The sequence below is a fragment of the Pholcus phalangioides genome, unplaced genomic scaffold (assembly GCF_987345545.1).
Source record: "Pholcus phalangioides strain wild (caught in Gottingen) unplaced genomic scaffold, Ppha-v1.0 ptg000042l_1, whole genome shotgun sequence".
NCBI lineage: Eukaryota > Metazoa > Arthropoda > Arachnida > Araneae > Pholcidae > Pholcus > Pholcus phalangioides.
Genome location: NW_028301628.1, coordinates 14,386,106 through 14,403,277, shown reverse-complemented (window position 1 = coordinate 14,403,277; position 17,172 = coordinate 14,386,106). Strand labels below are relative to the sequence as shown.

Sequence of the window (17,172 nt, the reverse complement as noted above, 5' to 3'; positions counted from 1 at the left end):
AATAGATAAAGGGCAGTCAAACTCTGCTGTAGCACACCTTTGGATACAAAAAGTGAAATAATTGGCCCTGTCCACTGGATAATCTCATTAGATCATTTAAAGCAAACCTCAGGTAAAGAAACCAAATTTTCAGTCTTAAATTGCTGCTGTGTAGGCATTGTTCTGGACTCTGATGTATCCGTCCCACCAGTCACCTCTCATCTTGTGGTATGCGTCAGGATAGTTGAGTGCAGCTTGTGCTGATTTGCCAATACCAGGGGTTCCCCAGAAAACGAGACAGGCGGTTTGGAAGTCTCTGGGGGTTTTATATAGCATAGCATATCTTTGAAAGAAAGTATGAAATCTGGGAAATCCAGGTTTGAACCCTGCTGACAGCAGAGAAGCGGTTGGCTGAAGTTTGTTTTTTGCAGTTTTCCCAACTGCAAGGTGGGAATACAAGCCAGTCCCTTATTTGAAAAAGTCTCTCTGCAGAGAGTGGGCAAACATTCAACATGATACAGACGATGCTCATTATAATGACCATTCTATTATAACGAATGGCACGACCAGTTCTACTGTCATTTTTTTAGCCAATATAACAACTGGTAAATATCACTCAATCCATTACAACAACCGATCTCGACTCCCATTTTTTTTTTCTCTAAAGAAATGGACAAAATCCATTGTCAAATGGGTTTGACCTTGAAATTTGATGCTTGGAAAAGAAAGAATATGAAACATAGATGGTTTAAAGATAAGGACAACCCGGTAGTTATCTGGCGCCATCATTGGAAACTTGACACTTACTATTCTGTTTTATTTCCTCATTCAGTGGCTCAATCTTACTTCCCACGTGATGGATTTTTTTTCATCTTATTCTAAACTTTATTGCATGACTCATTTCTCAATAGGAGAATATAGAGGTAATTGAATGTAGTTTGCTGAATGCAGTAAAGAATGAATGTAGGTTTTGGCCATAATATAGTATTTTCGTAAGTGGAATGTGTATACTGTATTATATAATTGAAATGGTGTTTTTTCCTTTAACACTTTTATTACAATATTGTAACAAAAAAAGTTTTTTTTATTTGATCAATACAATGCAGAATTTTCTGGAGAAGCTAAACTGCATGATTTTTAAAAATTTTAGAGGTATCCTAATACAACATCTGTTTTCTGTGGAAGGAAGGAAGTCGTTATAACAAGTGTTGACCAAATTTATATGAAAATTCAAGCATTTACCATCTTCACTTCAAAATATGGAAAGCAGATGGCAGCACTGGGAAGAACACTTAAGAATAACTAAGAACAAAAATATGGTAGGGCCAAGCATATACGCACATACACCACCTTCCTGCATACACCGATTCAGTAGAAATTCTACAGAGGAATGTCAAATTTACTGTAATCCTTTCAGACCTTGAATGCAAAAATGTACAGGTTGTTTCTCTCTATAGAACTTTTTTTTAATCTGAGGGAGTTAAGCCCTGACTTAAAGGACTGTGTAAAAGTTTTGAGTTGGAAATATGGTGAATATGAACTTTTGAATGAAGTGAATTATTTCATCACAAAAAAAATTCAAAGGAAACTGAAAATTTGAAAAATACATAATTTGCTGACATTTATATTTTTAATTATTTTTTGAGTATCAAAAATACAAAAACATCTTGAAAATTCTACAAAGGACACTCGGGTCTAAAAGGGTTATAAGAGTTCAACTGCAAATATATCTAATAGCATAAGGGGTCATTCAAGTATCATGTCAGCAGATTTTTAGCCATTTTTGACCCCCTCTTTCCCCCCCCCCCTTGTCAGCAAAATTTTGTCAGTAGCTTAGAATATTTCATATCTTCAAAAAAGAGTGGTTGATGATGTAAGCAACCTTCAAACACCCCTCCCTTGTCATAAAAAGTCAGCAAATCCGAAACCCCCTCCCCACTCTATGCTGACGTAATACTTGAATGACCCCTAAGTAAAATGGTAAAGTACTATAAGTAACAAATTAAAATAAAGTTCAAATGCATTACTACAGGGTTTGACAAGACATAATTTGCATATCTAGAGGTTCACTATAACCAATCTAATAAGAAAGACAACATCCAGTGGAATGAGGTAACCATGTTTTTCATCATACAGTAGAAGAACCTTTTGATAACGGACACCCATGGGACCAAAAATTATGTCCGCTAATGGGAAGGTATGATATGCAGTGGAACCTCGTTTATACAACTTTCACATTTATATGACATTCAGCTTCAGGTGCAATTGCTTCCTATATATCTTAAAGTTAAAGATGTATGTGTGTTACTGTAAAAGTGATAAACCAATGGTTATGCATAATCGCAAATTGTGTTGAAAAAGACAGGTTGATTAAATTTCACTCCATATATCATTTTTAATGGTCATTATGCATAATTTACAAATCAAGTTGTAAAGTCTTATAAACATGGAAAAATCTTTAATTTATCTTCCCTTCATTCAATTTTTGCCCGTACATGATGTGTGCACTTCACATATATTTTGTGATGAAAATTACATTAAAATAAGTGCGGAGAGAAGATAAAAATATTCATAACATTATTAGTCTTGTAATGCTAGCTTTCTTCACAAATAAAACCAACACATTACCATTCAAATTCACAATCCTGGACCATAATTATGTTCAGTTAATTAATAAATTGATGATTTATCATTTTAACATGAGCTTGGGATTAAACGTAATCTTAGTTGAATGTGATAAATTCTCGGTAAATGACCAAATAAATAAATTAGAGCTTGGGAAAAAAATTAGTTTGGCTGATTTCACTGTTCACTATCGAGAGTGTCCGCTAATGGAAAGTAAAATACATTGAAGCCCTATTCCACAGGACCGGGGATCAGAAAAGTGTCTACTAACGGGAGGTGTCCGTTAGGGGAGGTTATGCTGTATCCAATGAAAATATCACAAATAATAATTACATCTGGAATAAATATTATGATATTATTATAAATTATATTTTATGTAATATAAATGTAAGCACATATAAATTTTGCACACTAGTGTAGTAGGGGGTGTCCTAAGCTTATCAAAGCTATAATACTTATATATTTACAAATGCTTAAAAAAGATTTCAACACCAATCACATAAATTTTAAAAAAGAAAACAAGATGGATGACAAAAAATCTGGTTCATTACTGTTTCATGAACCAGCTTATAGAAATTATACCTTACTTTGGTTTCACCTTGCTCATAATATTTTCGTGTAATATCTTCTACTGCAGAACCATAGCCATCTCTCAAGTAACGTTTGAAGCCATAATTGCCTTGCAGTTTACGAATGATTTTGTTCTTTGTGCGATTATACAGTACTTCATCATGAGTGGCAAAACATGGGAAGCTTATAGTCGGAAGCAATGCCGAATCTGTGTTCTATGGGAGAAACATTCACACATTAGGGGCCGTTCAAGTATTACTTAAGCATATTTTTAGCCATTTTTGACCTCCTCCCCCCCTCCTTGTGAGCAAAAGTTAGCAAATCGGAACAACACCCCCCCCCCCCATCAATGATGACGTAATACCTGAACGGCCCCTTGGCCACTATAAACTTTTATTAAGCATTAGGATAGTCAGCCCTGCTTGAACAAGTATCAACAGATATAGCACCATATAGTATTATATCCGATCAACCAAAGTACTTGATATTATGCTGCGAATAAATATCTCTCTCGCTTTCTCTCTTAACTCTTTGCCTACCAGAGGGGTGAAAATCTGTGTACCCTGTAATCTTGGAGAGCTTCTTCGAGACAGATTCCTTACCCCCCTAATTTTTTTCTCCAATTCTTCCACTGCATTGTAGATCCTTTTCCACAATAACCAGATTATTGTTAGGAAGCAAAGGATATGACACCTCCCTCCTCTTTGACAAACAGTGTGACGGAGTATTTTTGGGAAAGAAGATGTTGTCTTTCTTTACATAGTTAGTTATCTGTGATGCAAAGTTTTGGCTACTTATCCTGTTTGCCATCGCCAACTTTGCCAAATTTAGTTTTCGGTAATTTTTATATTTTCTGTCATCCAGGAATTATGAAGAAAGAAATTGGGATAGTCTTTTGTTTTCATCACAACTTTTCACTTTTTTTTTTCTTTTTTTGCGATGCGTTTGGATATGTGTGTTCAAATCTTTTTCAATCTCAATCTGTTCATTTCAACTCAGATCATTATCGTAACGGTTGTTTAGTAAAAATCCCCGTCCGGGTACACAATTTTTATTAGCATCACCATAGGAAAAATTTTACTGAAAAATATCTTTTTTTTATTATTATTAGCCACACTCTAGGCATGTACCACTGACTCAGATTAAAATTTTATGCAAACGTTTATTTATTTTTTTTTTGCCATGTAGTAAATAAAATTCATCATCTATTACTCTATGCGATGTCTAAAGAAAGCCGTTTTACATACTTTACAAGCGCAAGCTTGAACAGAATTACAGAAATATATAAATATATTATTAACTGTGTCACGAAAATGAACGACATACAATACATGCTGCACTAATAATATATACATTACGGTAAATGAGATGGATCAGTAATTATCCATGATTGCCGTTTCTTATGCATAATCACTAATTTTCTTGGTAACTTTGAAAAGTTTCATTGCATTCATCCCTTTTACCGGTGATTATGCGTGATTTCCGAATGGCGTTAGTAAGTTTTTTGATAAATATATGGAATAAATTACATGAATATATCGTTTTCATTTAACCACTTTTTCCAGTACGTGATGCAGCCCGAGTGGCGCAGTGGTAAAGATGGTAAAGTGGTCTTCCACTATGAAGGTTACAGTCAAGGTCCATGGGTTCGAATCCAGGCATAGAACATTAGAAGCAAGTTCTTTACCTACCGAGCCTAGGGCGACCACCAATGGATGGAGCCTTCATTTCCCACCCAACTCCACTGGTAGGAAATTGCCGTATGGCGATATATGACCGGAGTTGGTGTGCGGTGTAGTAGTATTTGATGCATACAGCACACAAATTTTATCATTAAAAATAAAGCTAAAATGAATGTGTGAAGAAAACAGAAAAATAAATTTCTCTTGCCGGTCTTGTGTTACAGGTGGCTTTCTTCATTTTTATCAACATAAGCAAACATAACCAATATTACCAATCGAATCAATCGTTCTAGACTAAAGTTCATGAATAATGTCCGGAAAATTTAAATAATTGATTTACGGTTCATCATGTTCAACAATAAAAGCTGGGGGTTATACATCACAGGTAAATGTGATAAATTCGCAAAATATATCAAACTTACCAAAATTGTCAGTGATTATGCTAATAACCAGATTTATCACATTTACCGTAACATATATAGGTCGTATTACAGTATTTGCAATACATACAGTACGCATTTTTTATAAGCAGGAAAAAGGATAAAAAAAATATAGAAAGAACGTATGCAGTGACGATGCAGAAGCCAAAACATTTTGTTCAGATATCAAATTTTCCCAAATAAATGAAAAAAATATTTAACGAAAAATAACTGCATATTGAGTACTGAGCGGGATGGCGACGTCTATTCAACAATACCTGCATATTCTTAGGGCCGGGACGGGGAGTGTACCCAGTCGAAGGTTTTCTTGCATAGCCCCTAAGGTATTTTATGTAAAAAATTTTCACACTGAAAAAACCAGCTTTATTATAATAAAAACATGAATGATGTAACGTTCAACTTCATTAGGAATATAACTTACGAAACCGTTTCAATGAATGTATTATAAGAAGGTATAATGATGCATACTCTCAATAGGGGGTTCTCAAACTTTTTTCACTCGCGACACCCCCCTTTCTCTAATCAACGCTTATCCGTGGCTCCCTTGGTTAGAAAAAAAACAATGTAATAAAATCAGAAAATTGTTTGTCATCCTTAGATTCTAACTCAGCAATATACATTTACAAAATTTTAGGCATCAATACTAATTTTCTAATCGCCATGGCGACCCGGCGCCTTGGATTTTTCATGCCATGATATGCAGTATATATATCTGCGTGTGTTGTATATTTGCATTTCAGAAATAAGTGAAAAAAAACTTACTTCTATGTGTTTTTTTTTTTTTCTTCAATCTTTGAAACAACTTTGACACAAACAAATATGACAGATTTCGCACTCCAATGAGTTTTCCACTGCTCTTCCAGATGGAGTGCGTATCTTCTTTGTTCTACATTTCAAGCATGTTCTCTTTCTTCCATCAATTTTCACTCGTATATGTGAGTGAGCTGGGGTCAAAGAGTGGAAAGTTCGTTTTCGGCTACAGAAATTTTGAGAAAGTTCATTTATGAGTTCTAGTCTGAAAGCTTTCCAGGTTTTGGGATATTTCGTCATTGGGTAGTTCGTGACCGTGTATATGATGAAGGCATTTTTTATGGCCAGATCAAGCATGAACCTGAACATGTACAGCCACCATTTCATAGACTTGCGCTCGACGCTGTAATATTTTCTTTTCTGATCCTCAAGATCTACTCCTCCCATGTATTTATTGTAGCGAGCAATGGATGCCGGGCAACTGACGTCTATCACTTTCGCACCTTGCCTTCTCTTCACCTGGAGAATCTCACTCTTGGTGTGTGTTGAAAGAACCGATATTTGTTTTTTGTCCAACCACGTACTACACAAGAGATTTTTTATCTCTTGACATTGATGAACATGGATTTCCCCCTTTTCTTTCAATATGAATGCTTTAAGTTGTGGTGGCATATATTTCCGATTAGCCAAAGCTGTTCCACAAGCATAATGATCAAGAGAAAGAAGGTCTCGCATCAAGGTGACACTGGAAAAAAAATGGTCAAAATAAAACACATGATGGATGGTGTTGAGTTTAACTAATTTCATTACATCATCATAGCCTAGACCTTTTCTGGATCGAACAGTTTTGTCGTTTTTGCCGCAGTACATTTCAAAGTCATGAACGTAACCCAGGTACGAAGAGCAAAGCATCCACATTTTGATGCCCCGTTTCGCAGGTTTCAAAGGCATATACTGTATTATGCCCAATCTCCCTTTAAATTTTACCATAGCTTCATCAATAGCCACGTCTCGATATGGCGAAAAGTTCATGAAATTTTTTTTTAAATCTGAAGTGAAGGGTTCCAATTTACTCATCTCATCTCTATCGATTTCATCTCCAATGTTTGACAAATGAAAATAGCGGAGCAACTGCTGAAACCGATTCCTTGTCATTATGGACTTCACTTTGGTGTTTCCCAAAATTGGATTTTCAGACCAATAATCTGCTATTTCGGGAAGCTTCATCAATCCCATTATCAGCATAATAGAGATGAAGGATCATATCTCTTCAATCGAATCGATGGGATTCCAATGTTCCGACTTTTCTCTTGATGCTGCATAAGAATTAGTATTCCTTCGAACAGTCTCACACATTTTATTCGAAAATATGAGTTTGAAAAAATCAAGAACTCTAGTTCCACATTCCAAATCATGTTGTGGGCCTGGGCTTCCCTCATATTCTTTCACCTTGATCGCCTCATTGGCTATGCTACATGACCAAGTAGTAGTTGCAGCTACGTTCTGTAGTTCATTAGTCGATTTATCATCGCGATCATCTCTTGAAACGTTCAAAACAAAGGAATCATCATTGCGATGATCAGATATGGCTGACAACTCCAACTCTGAGTTTTCGGAACTGTCATCCGAAAGATTTGATTCTTCGTCATCTTCAAAAAGAATTCGTCTGATGTCCTCATCAACCAACGTCCCTCGACTAGGTCTCAGCATTTTGGAACAACAGAAATCAAAATAAAATTGTCAATCGAAAAAATTTTATAAATGTGAGAGACTAAATAATTTACGGCCTATTCGTGTTTTGAAACAAACAGAATGTGTACCGTATGCTCAATACAAGACGAGGAAAAAGGAAAGAAAGGTAAAGCTTAAAAAGATAATCCCTAAAACCAATCATATACAATGACATAAGTGCATGGTCGCTCATTTTGGTTCGAACAACCCATGGTTATCTTACGAGTTGAATGGTGTCACTATCCCGGATGCAACTAGAGTCACCGATTTGGGAATTCTCATTGACGAGCGACTTAGGTTTGCTGAACATTGTTCAGCAGTGGTTAAAAAAGCGAATAGAATGCTTGGTCTCATTTTCAAAAAGGTCTCTTCGCGTTCTCCTAAAGTCGTTCTTCTGCTTTTTCGAGGCTTAGTTCGTCCTGGACTGGAGTATGCTGTAAGGTTTTGGGGACCATACCTACAGAGGGACATAGAGTTGGTTGAAGGGGTGCAGAGAAAAGCTACGCGTGTCCTTATTGGCACATAGGGCTTGAGTTATGAAGAGAGACTTCATTTTTTGAATATGTTTACATTGGATGAACGCAGGTGACGAGGAGATATGATCGAAGTGTTCAAAATTTTCAATGGGGTGGATAGGATGGACCATGAACTTTTAGTACACCGCCAATCAACTGCTTTTACAAGGGGACACCAGTATCGATTGGTGAGGGACAATGCAAGGTTATGGTGTCCCAGGGAATTTTTCTCTAATAGGTTGTTAATAAATGGAATAGCTTACCCCCGGAGGTAGTAAATTGTAACACAATTGACACGTTTAAAAAGAAATACGATAAACATGTTGGGGTAAATCGAGAAGCTATCCATTCTTAGAATAAGACAACCATAAGTATTCTTTATGGGCATTGTATAATATTTTATCATGTGTATATATTGTTTATAATTTGTGTTAATTGCATTTTAATGGGGTTGCTGTATTTTTGAAACATATGACATCCATATTTTTATGGGCATCTTTTTATCAGCCACCTCGTTGGGCATTTTGCCTGTTGTGGCGTTGTATTTGTATTTGTATTTATCACAATGAAACTCAATACCAGATAGGTTGGCAGTCAGAAAAAGTGTCTGGAAAAATGCACGAGAAATAAAGGGAGATTTTCTATTCAACACCTTAATTCCCTTAATTCCACACTTTAATTCCACATTCCCTAACAGAGTATTGTACTTATAAAGATCTGCAGATTATCTAGAAAAACCTAGCCTTTTTTCAGAACTACTTAGAACTTATTCGAGAGAGTCACAAGATGTTTTCCTTGCAAGTAAAATATATTGTGTATTATGTTTATCCTAGTTGGACTAAAGAGGCATGTGTACGTTCCCAAAGAGAGCCCCCCATCTAACAATCAATTAAAAAAAATCCTCACTTTGAAAGGATTTGTAGTAATTGTGTTTTCAGAAAAAGACCTCCCTAATCGCTGTAGGAAATCGTTCAAATCATGTTGAAGCCTATCAGTTGACCTTATCTGAAGTCTTTCTTCTTTCAAAATTGACCATGGCTCTTCACAAGGGTGGGGTTGGCAGGGCTACAGTCCGGAATAATTCTTAAAAACTTTTTCACACTATAAATTATTTATACAGGGCCCCAAGCCCATGAAATATCTGGGCTGGGGCTTAAAAAAAATCCCATCCTAGGGACCTTGCTGCTGTTGGGGGGGCATGAATGTAACTTTGTCAACAAATCATCGATTCTACCCTGGGTTCGTGTTTTTTGCAGTCGAAAATTTGCCTTCTGGGCAGCTGCCATTTCTCTCCCCCCCCCAGTTACAGCTAGTGCCGCTGATATACCTAAATGTTTACAGTGAATGATCTTGATATATCTAGCCTCTCGTTACTATAATCAATTCAAACGTCTCATTTTTGCTGGTTCACATCATAATTTGCCACAGAAACTCTGTAGATATCACTTGTGATTACTACAACTGACTCATCATCGACCGGTATGCCGCACAATGGCATACCATTTAGGGTAGCTGATACATCTTGGTCCAGGAGTGGCTGTTGCACTTTATTTTCACTTGAGTCTTCGATTTATGTAATATTAATCATGGTGCACCTTATGTAGTACTTGTCGTTTGAATAAATTTTGGTTTTGCCTTAGATGCCCGGGTGCCGAAGTTCTTACGTTGCTTCTTACGACAGAGCCTGGATGTTTCGCGGTTCATCCAGTTTCTTCATCCTGGTCCACGGCAATCCCACAAGAATTTTATTTTTCGGCCCACTACTAAAAATAAAAAAAATTTACATTGTTTTTTCTACGAACGGTTATGACTCCAGCCACGCTGAGTCATGTCCCCATACTTCAAAGTGACCCAGGGCCGTCTTAAGAGCATCATGGGCCCCCGGGCCAAGTGATGTTTTTGAGGCTCTATCTGGGAAATTCTCGAAAATTTCAACCACTTCTCATTTTTGCGAGGCCCCTCTCCTCTTGGGGCTCACGGGCCGTGCCCGGGTGGGCCCATGCATTAAGACGGGACTTAAGTGACCCTCCAGTTTAAATTTCTTATAAAATGGCCTGCAATGCAGCCTAGATTCCAGACTGTGAAGCTGAACTGGAAGAGATCTCGGCATCGGTATAATATCGGCGTGTACATGACTCTGTGTCATTTATTCATTCAGCTAAATGCATGGCCGTTAGAAAAGCAACATGAGCCAGAGCGAAGTAATATTCAGGGGGCGGGGGGCCCTACCTAGCTAGAAGTATCTATGCGTACTACAAATTTCATTCTCGTTATCAAAATCAATAGTATTACACATAGCCTCATGGGCCAAATAAAAGTTTAGCCTACTGTTCCACGTCACATTACCATGAGAACACCTTCCTCTACAAACTAGAACTTTTTGTGAGGGAGGAAACTTGAGTTTGCCGCCCATCGCTATTTTACCAGTTTCACAAAAAAATTTTGCATTATAAATTAGAAATCTGTGTGCTCGCCTCCTTCCCCCAGCAACTGCACTTTGCCTCTCCCTAATTCATATTCATGTCTTGTTCATGTTGAAACAAGTGCCTTGATTCTTAGCGTTCCCTTTCAAAAAAACATTAGCTGGACTGATCCGTATCTGTTATATGTTAGCCCAAAAATTGTGAAAAAAATATTTTTTGCCAAAAAATTCATTCAACGAATTCCGCGTTAGAGAGCTAGAAAGAAATTATGTTCGGAAGGGGACCACTTACACTTTGGGAAGGGAGACCAAAGTGGTTGAACAGTAGATTTGACCATTTCCCCCCCCCCCTTTATTTTAGTCATTTTCACACATTTCGGAAGGGGAGCAGAAGCTCAAGTCCTAACCAACTCTCGGTGCGGCCTTGCTAAGATACCAATGTGTTTATAAGGCCTGTACGTTTTAAGACCTTTACATTACCTGACTTATCAGTATTCACAGAATTAAATGACAGGAGATCAGGTGGTTGTTTTTGCTGCCACCAAGTCGGGCCATTGGATTTTTGTCGTCTATGAACTAACCAAGTCCAGCCTCCACACAACAAACTCAGTGGCAATAAAGTATTCGTTTTACGAATATTTCAAGTCCTCATAATAAGAAAAAAATTTGGCTCCTAGAAGAGAACTTTTTTTCTGTCGGAGGGAGGGGATGAATTTTTAGTCCTCCCACGTGTGAATATTTTCTACGCCTTGTTTTTGACACAAACGGAATGAGAGCTATAAAAACCGAAAGAAGTCCAAACACGTGGACACAAAACAAGGGGTAAACCCATATAAGAGAGTGAGAGAGTCACTGCCAAAACATAGCTATTGTAAGCGTCAATGTATTGAACTAGTACGTGGCAAGCCAATTTTTCTTGGAACTAACGTTTACAAAAGCTCTTATTAATGTTCTCTTGCACCTATTGTCCCTTTTTTAAACAGTGAATTCTTCAAACCTGCCTGTCAAGTGGATCAGAGGCTGAAAATGTGGAAAAAAGACAAGGAGTGGTGTTTATCGTATCTCTCTTTCTCTATTACCGTGGCCTTACCGCTAATTCTAAGCTCAGCTGGTTGTTGGAGCCAGCGTTTTGCACTAAATCCGTAAAAATAACGTTTTTTTTCCTTTCACGTTTTACTTTTTTTGGGAGAACTTATTTTATTGGCGTGCGTATGTTTTCTAAAAAATACACAAACTGCGAAAAAAAGGTTACAGAGAGCTCTTAGTGCGATAGTTATAGAAATCATTTAAAATCAATAACAACTGTTATGCGCGAATTCAATAATATTTTTGTTCTCTTTCTTCGCCATTCATTCCTTCAGAATCTAATGGGATCTATAAACAGTGTAACCTTGATATAACGATATTCTGCGAACAAAGAAAAAATATTGTAGAGGGATTATCGTTATATCGAGAGGCAGTGATTTAACATTAGAGTATAGACATTTGTAAACAAGACATGAAAAAAAAAATCGTTGTAGAGGGATTTATCGTTATCGAGTGTCGTTGTAGCGAGGTTTCACTGTAGTACATCTAAATATAGCCATATATCTAGTGTTTCATAAAAAAAAAAATTCCGATAAGAATAAAATTGTCAATTCTAGGGCACTAGCAACTAAGATATGAAACATAATCACAAGACTGTAACATCAAAAAAAAAGTTTTGATGCCTCGTGAAATTATAACAACATCTAGACTATGTAACGCGATGAAACCAAAACTCAAATTACCATTTTTAATGACCCCGCAACAATTACAGCAAATGAAATTTTATTTTATTATACCAAAAGAGAAATGCGTACACTATATTGTGTTATTTCTCATCAAGATATTAGACCCAATGATTAAATGCAGATTTCTCATAATACCTATATAAGGTTGTGTATAATAACACCTTATATGTAAGGTTGTGTTCAGTTTGCAAGTTATTGCAGTGCATAGGGCCGAAGGAAGCTTCGATTGATATAAATTTTCTTTGAACTCTTTCTTCTGTTGCTCTTTTTTACATTACACAATAATGGTTAATAATAACAAAACAAAAAAAACAATTAAAATTTTTTGATGTATTAAATTAAATTTTTTTTTCTATTGTACTGCGAAAGAAATTCTTCGATTATTAATCAAACGTATAGCTAGCTGACAGATCTTTTACTAGTTTTATTGAAAATCTAAATCTTCTGTTGGCAAAATTTCAAAAAATGGTAACCACACATCTTTCTCAAAGCTCATCTGAGGTACTGTCACTGTCAATAGCCATTCTTTCATAAGTAAGTGTAGTTGTAAAATAATACTCTTTCGCCGACAAGCACCCCACGCAGCGGCCGTCAACATTCTGTCACTGTGTCCCGCCCATGGAATAAAAGCGCGTAAACTGCTTATCTCCCCCCACTTGGGCCGGCTCGGCCGGATCTGGTAGTCTGCATGACGGTTCAGATGAGCGGGATATAGTAGGGAAAGAGTCGATCACTTAAAATTTCATCATGTCCAAGTGCTCATAAATTGGCTTGAGATGGAATTTACCCAAACAAGCAAAGTCAAAGATTTCTATCAATTTGGAGAAGTGAATGATAAAGGAATTTGAGCACATATGGGCTACATACAACAGTAAAAAAATCCATTGAATAATGTAAAAGTTTTGATACAATAAGAAAATGCTAAAACAGCTCAAAGGGATTTCTCTTAAATTACATACTTTTGTGCTTGATTCTCGAGGGAGAAGGGTCTCAAATATGCTCCTATTCCTGCTATGTGCATCTATATCAACATACACTACAGACCATGAAGCTCCTTTATCACCAAAGAGGTTGCACCCATTTATTGCTTCTAAAGCTGATTTTGCCATCCCGATAGAGCTGAATGATGAAATATAATACCAAATTTGATTAATGTGAATATTTATTATACTAATACAGTATTGTTGGCCAAGGCATATACAAGAGAATGTGTTTGAAAATATAATGAAAATAAATCAGTTAAATAAATGTGTTTAGTTTTAAATGTATTTAATTTATTAAATTATACTTCCAAAATAATATATATACATCACACTTAGTTCTCTTTCTTCTGATAAAATAGAAAAAAAGATATCCCATTTTTGGCAAAATCATAAACTAATATTTCTTAAATGTATATCCAACTGAAATTAAAAATTAGAATGAGAAAATTCATTAGAAGTTAAATAAAGCTATCAGAAAGGAAGAATGTTTATAAGAATTTCACAAAAAATAAATTAAGAAATTCTGAAAAACAATTTGCATAAATTGTATAAGTTTTTACTGATCATTAAAGCATGAAACAGGTTAGGCGTTAATAAATTCAATGATATTAGCAGGGCCGCAACTAGGTGAGGGAAGCAGGCGAATCTGGTGCCCTGGACTCCGGACTAGAGAGGATGCCAAATTCACCCTTTAACTGCTCCTTCTACAGAGGCACCAAAATATGTGTTTGCCCCTGCTGACAAAGTACTTTGTTGTGACCTTGGACATAAGTGATATTAATTTTTTACCTGCTGGATTGAAATTTATATTGTTTTTATAATTTTTTTCTTTTATTTCCCCTTCTGATTTTTCAGTTTAGACGTATCAAAAAATTCATGAAATTTTTTTTTCTATATGTTTCCTTTGGACTTCATGTTCATAGAAACATTGAAATTAAAAAAAAAAATTAAATTTCATTTGTCCTTAAAAATAGGAGATTGAAAAAAAGTAAATTGATAGCATATGTGTTGAAATGATTGAAATTTTTGTTTGGAAATTAAGTTTGGAATCTCACACCTTCAGTGAAAATAAGAACTACTGCACGAACAAAAAATACTTTCTTTTAATTAATGAAACCGATGTTCTCAATTGGGCACATGGGCCATAAAAAAATTAAGTAATGTGCTTACTGTGTTAAAAAATACTAAAGGAATACCTAGCATGTATTTCAGGTGTACCATCATTGTATTTGCTACCTCTCTCCCACATTCCGAAATCAGGTGTACGATATGCTCTTTCAACATAGTATACCAAGTTTTGAACAAAACTAACTTCATCCATTGTGTATATGATCTAAAGAAAACAAAACTCGTAAATGACTGAATGCAAATACTCCTACCATGTAAGGCAGAGAAAATGATTTAACTTTTTAAATATATATTTTTTAAACTAACTCATAATTAATGCAAGAGATCACCCACATCAAGTATTTTGCAATAACAGAATTATTCTCCTTTAAATATGCTTAACCAGCATATGTGCAGATTTTTTAATCTAATTTTTTAAAACTAAGTAATTATCTCAATTATCATAATTTTTGTGTTGATGATTTAAAAACAACAGTTAAGAATATGAGGAAGTCGGTCTCTGTGTATTCATAAAAAATTTTAATCATGAAAATATATTTTATTATTGAACTGCGAAAAAGCAGAAATTAATTGGCCAGCTGACTGGTTAAATACAACTTGCATGAAGATTAGTCATTTTTGATTTAATTAAACATAATCAATTTTTGCTCCCTAAGGAAATAATTTTTTTTTCACTTCAGAATTTATTTGAAGTTAAAAGATAATTTTAATAGGAAAACTGTCTTAACATTTACATTCAAGTTATATACAAAATGACTTGTCTTCATAAAAATGACTGCTGTATAAATATTACAATGGAACAATTTTATGAAAGAACTTCCATAATGGAACGAATTTATACAGCCAAATGATCATTCTTTAGAAAACTATAACCAAAGTGTATTATCATGAAAAAACGAATGAAAAATGGATAAGTGATATAACCTGTAAGCCAGACATGATCATTTGACAAAGGAACAAGAGGTAGAGCGAGACAAGATCAAGCTGTGGATGGAAAAGAAAAAAATTAAATACTATTTAATACTATTTAAATACAAAATGATTTTTTTTGAAGACACTTATTTTCAAAAAAAACCCAGCAAAGGCATCACACTAAAGTTTATCAAATTAGGCAGCACAGATATTCAGGCAATTGTGAACAAGAAAACTGTTAAGAAAATCATTCTATAAACAAAGCAATTTATCAAATTTCTCAAAACCCGTACCTGTAAATGGCCATATTGCTGGAGTGGCAATGGTTGCCCAGTTTCCAAGTGAAACTTGCTATGCAATGCATATTCCGGACACTGGTTTGTTTTGTATTTTTCCAGCTAAAAATACAAATTTCATGAAAATTTTTCTAATTATATCGAAGTTAGTGGCATAAGATACATTGTGAATATACTCTGGCTTCCTTATATTACAAATATAAACAAAAAAATTGTATAGGTTTCTTAGAATTTTACAGCATCAGGTAATTTGAAGGTTTTGATTTTTTGGATATTTTTTTATCAAGTGAGTGTGCTCAATTACAATGTTGTTGCCTTGTCTCTTTTGATGCAAACAAAAAAATTCATGTTTTTAAGTGCAATATTAACCGAGATATTCCAATTTGAAAAACAGAGGAAAGTTATAGAAAAAAACAGTGTTAAATGCAGTTTACCAATATTCAACACTGTTTTTTCCCAATTCGCCGCAGTTTTTCAAATATTTCAGTGGTTATTGCACTCAGAAACAGAACTTTTTATTGGAATCAGGAGAAACAAGGCAGCAACTTTGTAATCGGGTTAATGACGGTCACATTGAGTACAGGGTGTCCATATAAAAAGTTAAAAATTCAAGTATGCCGCTATGATCAGCGGTTTGCCAGTAAAATACCATACACCCTATTACCTATGTACCACGTTACAATATATATACACATACATACACACACAGAAAAGTTAAATTTCAGGTAAAATTTTTTGTTTTGTATTTTTTTTTACTTTTAATGGTACACATTTCATATGGTAGTTCCTTAAAATTTTGCATAACTGATGTTTTTGAGTGTTTTTTTTAGTTGATTTCATTTTTGTATTTTTAAATTTTGCTTTTTCTTCATGTTTCTGGACTTCTAAGCTTGTCTTGGAGAAAATGTTAGAGGAACAGATGGTAAAATATATACAAACACACACACATATTATATATATATACACAAATATATATGTATATATATATATATACAAAAAAAAGAATTATTTTAAGAAAAAGGAAAAAAAAATTGAATTTTATGAGTGTGAAATAGAACCTATATGCAGTGGGTCATTATCAGGGGGAACCCCATGCATGGTTCGAAAAGTGTAGGCATTCCTGAAGGGTGGCTATGCTTAATTGCATTAAAAATGTCATCCCTTTTTAATTTTTTGACAATTTTTAATAATCCTTGTAAAATATTCACTGTAATTATATTCTTGTAACTTTGTATATATTTTTCTCATGCTTCTTTGAGCTTATATATAATCTGAGAAGCTCTATATATTTTTTATATTGTATTTTTCAACATTTTTTCATTGTCTTTTTTTTGTCCAACATGTTTTTGAGAAGGCAGGCATTGGGG

General features: G+C 35.0%; 1 protein-coding gene across 9 annotated transcripts in view; it reads right to left on the bottom strand.

The window, feature by feature from the left end:
- LOC149064525 (putative phosphorylase b kinase regulatory subunit beta) overlaps positions 1–17,172 on the bottom strand; it is a 231,969-nt gene that overhangs the window by 165,001 nt on the left and 49,796 nt on the right. For 8 of the 9 annotated variants that reach the window (XM_089255135.1, XM_089255137.1, XM_089255139.1 and 5 more), the window contains exons 5-9: positions 15,803–15,907; positions 15,522–15,581; positions 14,666–14,802; positions 13,446–13,605; positions 3,192–3,389 (exon numbers count right to left, since the gene is read on the bottom strand). In XM_089255135.1, the coding sequence (XP_089111261.1) occupies positions 3,192–3,389; positions 13,446–13,605; positions 14,666–14,802; positions 15,522–15,581; positions 15,803–15,907 (660 nt within the window). The remainder of the gene's footprint in view (positions 1–3,191; positions 3,390–13,445; positions 13,606–14,665; positions 14,803–15,521; positions 15,582–15,802; positions 15,908–17,172) is intronic. The other variant, XM_089255138.1, reaches the window with a different exon arrangement.